We start from the raw sequence: 9,043 nt of genomic DNA, 5'->3' as shown, positions 1-9,043 counted from the left end.
ATTTCGTAATGATTAGGTTGTTATGGGTGTACGGATATAAGTAGGACACGTGGCATCCGGCAACTTTGAGAAAAAACACTTTATATCGGAGTTGGTCCTGGTTGTCACTAGTTACCATATCCACAAAGTCATAAACTCCTCCTATTACTACAATTTATCCTCTTAAAATTTGCTTTTAAACCTTAGCCACAATGCTAACGTTATGGCTAACCCTAACCTTAAATTAAGACCAAAAAGTAAATATTTGTCTTCATGAATTTTTACGATATAGCCAATTTTGACTTTGTGGCTGTGGTAACTAGTGGAAACCGTTGTGCCTGTTGTTCACACGCGTATCTTCCCTGTCATTGGCTGGAATAGTCCCACCTGATTCTACCTCCTCCCAACAGCCTTCCATTTTTGAAGACATTTATTTTCATTGTTGGAGCGGTATCTGTTCAATATAATGGATAATCTGTGATGTAGGCCGACACACAAAATGAAACAATATTTACATTACAGTTATGTAATCATTCAGCTGTAATAACCCTAACCAGCATCTATTACACCCTAACCACTTAGGTCTATAATAAGATACATAATTTCAACCATATAATGACAAGATTGGTGAAATTGAGGACAGGTGTGGTCCAATAGAATAAGTAACAAAATGCGCATTAACAGTTTGATGTTTAACACCATTTATTTGGATTAGTTACAAAACATAAATAAAATCAACAATTAAATTAGTTAACATTTTACAGAGGCTAAATCACCAGCAACATACGTTTTATTTATATATTGTTTCTGTTTAAATATGCTAATAAATCATTGGTTCTCAATCTGGTGTAATATTTGGACTCTCAAGTGTGTGTTATATATAAGAGCCCAATGGCCTATAGGTTGTCTAGGCCTACCCCTTGATAATGTTTTGTAGTTTGTCCAGTGAGTCAAGACGTGAAATGTAAGACCATATTACCATAGGGATAAAACAAGTTGAGATATCCTATGATTATAACCACGCTGACAAAACCTCTCGCAATTGAAACATGATGTAGCACTGTTTCAAGACAGAGTCTAAGAGGAATATAATATATGCATGGGGCTCCATCAACAGAGATGAGAACCAATATTTTCTAGTATCAGATAACATCAGATAGATTTTCAATGCTGATCAGAAGAACACAATTTTTACATTTTGTACAACCCCCATTTCAAAATACAAAAATAATATTTTCTTCTTTTAGATTACATTTTGGTAACACTTCAGGACAGGACGAGTTCCACATTTCCTTTTCATGAATATCATCAAAGCTGTGACATATGGTCAACATGTTAGTATTGACTTGACAGCACAGTAACTTACTCCCCTCCACTATTAATCATCAACTATATTACTGTGAAAATGCGGGTTGTCTCATAAAAAAAACTCATAAATACTGAAAACCATTATGTTAAACTCTATATTCATATGCAATTTGTAACGGTTGTACTTTTTGAACAACCATAAGCGTAAGCACAAACTGTTTTAGCTCCCCAATCGAAATGTGAATGTTTTGTTTTCGTCTTTCCACTTTCAGTAGTTTTAGGGTGAGTTTTAAATTCACTATGAAGCAGTCTGTCTCATACAGTGAGCTCCAAAAGTATTGGGACAGTGACACATTTGTTGTTGTTTTGGCTCTGTACTCCAGCACTTTGGATTGGAAATGATAAAACAAATATGTGGTTAAAGTGCAGACTGTCAGCTTTAATCTGAGGGTATCCATATAGGATGAACTATTTAGAAACTATAGCACTTTTTGTACAAAGTCCCCGCTTTTGGTACACAGTCAAACACACAGTAAAGTATTCATTCTAAAAGGCAATTTGATAACAGCCCCTATACATTTACATGGGTTCCCCATTATCATGAAATGAATTGGCATTTTCTTTGTTTTCTCATCATTGTTTTTCTTGTATGACACCTTCAATATGCAGGGCTGAGACTGGTAGAGGGAATTCTACATTTCTCTAAAACAAATGTATTTATTTTAGCTCAAATAAAACATTGATTTATTCCTGATCAATAAGTTACCTCAGAGTTTGCTGTTGTGCACAGCAGCAGATGTGAGAAATATAAGCGCAAGTGTATGCAGATTGCACTAAAGTCAGGCAAGTCGACAAACATTATAGCTGTAAGATCATGCAGTCTTAGTCTCAATGAATGTTTTATTCAGTAAGATTTCAATGAAAGCTCACTGAACATACAGTGAGGGAAAAAAGCAATCAATCAATCAGATTCCAAACTCTCCACCCTGGCCAAGACCAAAGAGCTCTCCAAGGATGTCAGGGACAAGATTGTAGACCTACACAAGGCTGGAATGGGTTACAAGACTATTTCCAAGCAGCTTGGTGAGAAGGTGACAACAGTTGGTGCGATTATTCGCAAATGGAAGAAACACAAAATACTTGTCAATCTCCCTCGGCCTGGGGCTCCATTCAAGATCTCACCTCGTGGAGTTGCAATGATCATGAGAACGGTGAGGAATCAGCCCAGAACTACACGGGAGCATCTTGTCAATGATCTAAAGGCAGCTGGGACCATAGTCACCAAGAAAACAATTGGTAACACACTACGCCGTGAAGGACTGAAATCCTGCAGCGCCCGCAAGGTCCCCCTGCTCAAGAAAGCACATATACAGGGCTGTCTGAAGTTTGCCAATGAACATCTGAATGATTCAGAGGAGAACTGGGTGAAAGTGTTGTGGTCAGATGAGACCAAAATGGAGCTCTTTGGCATCAACTCAACTCGCCGTGTTTGGAGGAGGAGGAATGCTGCCTATGACCCCAAGAACACAATCCCCACCGTCAAACATGGAGGTGGAAACATTATGCTTTGGGGGTGTTTTTCTGCTAAGGGGACAGGACAACTTCACCGCATCAAAGGGACGATGGACAGGGCCATGTACCGTCAAATCTTGGGTGAGAACCTCCTTCCCTCAGCCAGGGCATTGAAAATGGGTCGTGGATGGATATTCCAGCATGACAATGACCCAAAACACACGGCCAAGGCAACAAAGTAGTGGCTCAAGAAGAAGCACATTAAGGTCCTGGAGGGCCTAGCCAGTCTCCAGACCTTAATCCCATAGACAATCTGTGGAGGGAGCTGAAGGTTCGAGTTGCCAAACGTCAGCCTCAAAACCTTAATGACTTGGAGAAGATCTGCAAAGAGGAGTGGGACAAAAATCCCTCCTGAGATGTGTGCAAACCTGGTGGCCAACTACAAGAAACGTCTGACATCTGTGATTGCCAACAAGGGTTTTGCCACCAAGTACTAAGTCATGTTTTGCAGAGGGGTCAAATACTTATTTCCCTCAATAAAATGCAAATCAATTTATATTGATTATGATATATTTTGTTGTTGTTATTCTGTCTCTCACTGTTCAAATAAACCTACCATTAAAATTATAGACTGATCATGTCTTTGTCAGTGGGCAAACGTACAAAATCAGCAGGGGATCAAATACTTTTTTCCCCTCACTGTATTCATCAATCAAATCAATTTATCAATGTATTAATGAAATCAATTGATCAGAATTGAATCATGTTACTCATCAACGTGTTATTTTAAATATTCTAACCTAGTTGTTACCACTACTTATCAATGTAAAATATAACAATATACAAAGTGCATGCCTTCCCGTGCACTACACTGTACAACAGTGTGCTTAGTAACATTGTGGTAGAGATGATAGTCAGATACCACCATTATTACCATGCTCTGTGGTGTTACTGTAACATGCTGCTGTTGTAACTGCTTTACATCTCATTGGTAGCCTGTTGAAACATTTGTGCTATATTCATGTAAGATGTTGGCTCACTGTATTGGCTTGTAAATGTCTGGTTGATTGTTGTCAAAAATATTTCGTTAAATGCCTTACAGACAAATCACGACAATACAGAATGATAACATTTAGATGACAGTTAGTAATTGCACTTCTAAAATCCATAGTCCTTTTCAATATAAGTAATCATTGACAAATAAAAACAAAAATATATAATAATAATGTCAGAATGTTTGTGTTCCTTCATGTCTCTGCTTGGGAGAAGAGTTCAGGGTCCAACTTAGTTGGATTTTTAAAATAACATGACCGTTACTTGGTGTCAAAACACACAAGGGATATGAAGAGAAAATCAATGGCAACACAAACACACACACACACACACAAATACACACACACACGTTACGTAAGTTTGTACATCTCAACACTCAAACACAACACTATTATGACCCCCCCAGAGTTCCACATTTCCCCTCTGTACATACTCTACATAGACTCAACCATCTCTCACATTCACTCCCCATCTCATCTTTACAAACTCACTGGCATCCATTTTCTCATTCTCAGACATTACCTCTCATAACATATGCACTCTCAAACTCTCCATATGGGTTTTACTCATCCATCATCTCGCCATCTTTTGTCTCCTTCCCTCGTTCCATCATGACCGACCTCACTCTTCCCCTCTTTTATTTTCTTATTTTCACTGCTGTCCCAAAGGAAGAGTTGAGGTTGGGGGCGTGGGGTGAAGGTTGGCACTGGAAGGAAGAGCAGCAGCAGAGTAGTAGGAGGAGGAGCAGAATGTCCCTCCTGGGCCACCGGTGGCAGTGACAGCAGCAGCAGGTCCACTGTCTATGGTCCCCACCACCGTGGTTGTGCTAGACCCAGGAATCAGACACCCAGGTTGGGCTAGGGTCAGCTGAGACGACGGGGCCATCTGGGGCATCTGGGAAGGCAACAGAGGTTGATTCTGATTGTGTGGTGGGGCTCCTACACCTACATTGGGCTGCTGGGGTATCTGTTGTTGCTCAGTCTGTGGCTGTACAGGAGCCGGGGACTGAGTCAGTAGTGGAGTCTGGATTAGGGGCTGTTGTTGTGTGCGTAGAGGTGATTGCTGAAAGGGCTTTATCTTTAACGGGTGAGGAGGCTGGGCTTGCTGGAGATGTAAACTTTGCTGCAGCTGTGGGACTGGAGGCATGTGCGCTTGTTGTTGTTGTTGTTGTTGTGGTCCTGGTGCCCCCCCCACTCCGCTCCACTGGCTCAGGCTCCCCCCAGCAGTGTACTGAGCTGGGGCTGGAGCAGTGAGGTTGGATGGGGCTGGGGAGGCCTGGGGGTTCAGTGGTGCCACAGGGAACCAACCCGGAGGAGCCACCTGGAAGGAAGACAGTCAAGACACACTAATGAGCACCGTAACACCAAGCATACCATTATAATGATGTAATAACTAGGGCTGTTGCGGTGACCGTATTACCGCCACACCAGCAGTCACGAGTCATGACCGCAGTCAAATTCCCTGTGACCGTTGGTCACGGTAATCCCAATCTAAAACTGTGCATCACTGGCCACTTTAAGAAATGGAACACTAGTCACTGTGACAAATACATTTAGATTTGATTTGATTTGATTTGCAAATGAATGTGCTGATGGGTAGCCTACCAAACTTGCTAAAGGCCCTTGCTAATGGCCTGGTACTTAGCGCTCTATTGTCCCTCTAATCACTCTCTAAACACGTCATGATCGAATTTGAATAATCTGAATGATGAGGACAAATAGTGATGGGAGTTAGAGTTCCCGTTCTGAAATAGTTCCCGTTCCGAAATAGATTTGGGAAAGCACCGGACCTAATATACATTTGTTAAACCTGTTCCGAAAGGACCTAAAGGGCAACCGGTACGATCCAAGTGAGGGAAGCAGCAGAAAAGCCAATGGTTTTGCTACTTTATTAAAAGGCTCAGAGCACCGCAGCACCGAGGGAGAGACCCGTAACCACTGTTATCTCGCGCTAGACTAACGTCTTGCTAGTTATTTATCATCCCATCCGATTACATATTACCCGTCTTGACTGCATCAAACTGAGAGAAGCTAGTTAAACTAGCTAGCTAGGCTAATTGAGGCTAGCCATAATGTTACTGTGCTTCTCACCGTCCTACAGTTAGCCTACACATAACAACAACTCCATTCAGATTATTAAGTAGCAGCCTACCTGTTGGCTTTTGGACATCGTAGCCTTTCTTTCTCATTTCACTTTTAATTCCATCATTTTAATTCCATCTACCATTGATTAGATATCCCCTAACTTTCTTGCTACATAAGCATAGTGTTAGGCCTACTGCTGCTAGGTAGCTCTCTCTCTGCTCTCCCCCTCCCCTCTGTCTGTCCTTGATTGCAGGAGTGAAGTCTGGTGTGCGGGAGTCAGGGTTCCAGCTGCAGCTCATTCACCATAATCACCTCAGCCTTTAAGACCCGGTCAAACTTTCCACTCATCGTCAGATCATAGTCAAGACAACCATGTTAGTCTCGCTGCCGACTCAACCTGTCTGTTTTCGCTCTTGTGTTTTTTTGGACTGTTTATTTACTTTTTCTCCTGTGCCACAGATATTTGGAACCTGACTCCTGCCTCCGCTTCACTCCTGCCACCACCATCCTGCTCTCCACTATCGGGCCTCTCCTTTGGACTCACCACGGACACTAGGACATTACGGTACCACACCTGCCCTGACCTGGATCTGTACCCTCCCTGTAACCTGGACTTGCTCTTCCCCCATTTATTGGAAACCTGGACTATTGAACATTATAATAAACCTGTTAAAACTTCTCTGGCTTGGTGTACTTGTCTGCATTTGGGTTCTATCCAGTTAAATCATAACAGTATGATCTGACCAACATGAACCCAGCAGACAGTAGCTCGGATACCACCCCAGAGTGCACTCAAATTTGGACTGCCATAGCCAATCAGGGCATTCTACTTGGCCAACATGATACCCTGTTTAAGACGATTGCTGAGGACAGTCAGGTGCTGCTTAATCAGGTTCAATTACTCACCAATCAAGTGTCTGCTCTTACTACCCCTTCAGCCCAGATCAGAGAGCCTTTTGTTCCTGCTCCAGAGCGCTATGACGGGAACATGGGAACCTGTGGCGATTTTTTTGACTCAATGCTCGTTAGTGTTTGAACAACAGCCCCTCACCTACGCCTCAGAAAGAGCCCGTATTGCCTACCTTATCAACTCTACTAGCGGTTCCGCTCGTGCCTGGGGATCCGCGGTCTGGGAGAGTCAGTCGGACATTTGCAACGCTTACGTGGCCTTCACCACGGAGATGAGGAAGGTTTTTGACCACCCCGTACGAGGCAAGGAGGCTGCGAAACGGTTGTTTTCTCTTCGGCAGGGGGCTCGTAGTGTGGCGGAGATGGCAGTGGAGTTTCGGACTTTAGCAGCAGTGAGTGGTTGGAATGACGAGGCATTACAAGGAGTGTTCATCAATGCTTTGTCTGAGACTTTAAAAGATGAATTGGTGTCATATGATGAATCGCCTACGCTGGATAATCTTATTTCACTCACTATCAGGTTGGATAATCGGATTCGGGAGCGCCGCCGGGAGAGGAGTGTTAGTTCCAAGCAACCTGTCTGTCATCAACAAACTCCTCCCTGCATCGTCTCTACGGAGAGAGCCGTGTCTTCCCGAGTCGATACGAGGAGCACTGAACCCGAAGCCATGGAGGTGGGTCGTGCACGGTTGTCCTCAGAGGAGCGTGCACGTCGTATTCAGGCTCGGGTCTGCCTGTATTGTGGAGAGGCTGGTCATTTCGTTCCTTCCTGCCCAGTTCGTCCGGGAAAAGGGCCGGCTCATCATTTATGGGAGAAGTTTTGGTGAGCCGAGCAGCGGATTCTTCCTCTTCTCCCCGCATTCTGCTCCAGGCATCCCTCCAGTGGCAGTCCCAGAATTTCTCTGTTAGTGCGCTGATTGACTCTGGTGCCGGCGAAAGCTTTTTGGATAGAGAGTGGGCTCAACAAATGGATTTGGAGACTGTTCCTATGGACTGTCCGCTGCAGGCTAAGGGTCTAAATGGACAATTGTTGACCCGCATTACCCATCAGACTGTTCCTGTTTGTCTTAGAGTGTCGGGAAATCATCAGGAGAACATTCAATTCCATATTATCGACTGCCCACAGACTCCCCTGGTCCTTGGTATCCCCTGGCTCATAAAACACAATCCACACATTGATTGGGTGACAGGTAGCATTGTTTCATGGAGCACATTTTGTCATGTGAATTGTTTGTGTTCTGCTCAGACTCCTGCCAGTACTGTGCCTCAACCTCCACTGGAGTCCATGGATCTTTCTGCTGTTCCTGGCGTGTATCATGACCTGGCATCCGTTTTCTGCAAACACAGAGCTACTTCTCTTCCTCCTCACCGGCCTTACGACTGCGCCATTGACCTCCAGCCAGGAGCCCCGCTCCCCCAGCAGTCGCCTGTACAATCTCTCCCGGCCGGAGACGGAGGCTATGGAGAACTACATTCGGGACTCCTTGGCGGCAGGTATTATGCGTCCTTCCTCGTCACCTGTAGGAGCGGGATTCTTTTTGTTGCTAAGAAGGATAAGACCCTCAGACCCTGTATTGATTACCGTGGACTTAACAACATCACCATTAAGAACAAGTATTCTCTGCCTTTGATTAATTCTGCTTTTCCCCTCCTTCATGGTGCTACCATCTTTACGAAACTGGATCTACGAAATGCGTATCACCTGGTGCGCATTCGTAAGGGTGATGAATGGAAGACTGCCTTCAACACACCCTTGGGACATTTTGAGTATCGGGTTATGCCTTTTGGGTTGTCTAATGCCCCTGCTGTTTTTCAGGCACTAGTCAATGATGTCCTTCGGGACATGTTGAATCGGTTTGTTTTTGTCTATCTGGATGATATCTTGATTTTCTCAGAGTCCTCCCAGGAACATGAACTGCATGTGCGCCAGGTGTTGCAAAGGTTGTTGGAGAACAAACTGTTTGTGAAGATGGAGAAATGTGAATTTCATGTGTCTGAGACCTCTTTTTTGGGTTACATCATAGCTCAGGGGGAGCTGCGGATGGACCCAGCTAAGATCTCTGCTGTCACGGACTGGCCAGCTACCTCTACCCGCAAACAACTTCAACGATTCCTGGGGTTTGCGAACTTCTATAGGAGGTTCATCAAGGACTACAGCCGCATTGCGGCGCCACTCACCGCTCTCACCTCCATCTCAC

The 9,043-nt window shown here is 44.1% G+C and overlaps 1 protein-coding gene across 1 annotated transcript in view; it reads right to left on the bottom strand.

Annotated features, from left to right (window-relative positions):
• Nucleotides 1–3,449: 3,449 nt before the first annotated feature.
• The window catches only part of LOC121538310 (serine/threonine-protein kinase WNK1), a 69,849-nt gene continuing 64,255 nt past the window's right edge, over nt 3,450–9,043 (bottom strand). Inside the window, exon 25 of the mRNA XM_045206936.1 lies at nt 3,450–5,172. Coding sequence (XP_045062871.1) covers nt 4,504–5,172 — 669 coding nt within the window. The 3' untranslated portion in view covers nt 3,450–4,503. The remainder of the gene's footprint in view (nt 5,173–9,043) is intronic.

Source organism: Coregonus clupeaformis, chromosome 24 (assembly GCF_020615455.1).
Source record: "Coregonus clupeaformis isolate EN_2021a chromosome 24, ASM2061545v1, whole genome shotgun sequence".
Lineage (NCBI taxonomy): Eukaryota > Metazoa > Chordata > Actinopteri > Salmoniformes > Salmonidae > Coregonus > Coregonus clupeaformis.
The sequence above is the reverse complement of the archived record's forward strand: the minus strand, read 5'-3'. Positions and strand labels throughout refer to the sequence as shown.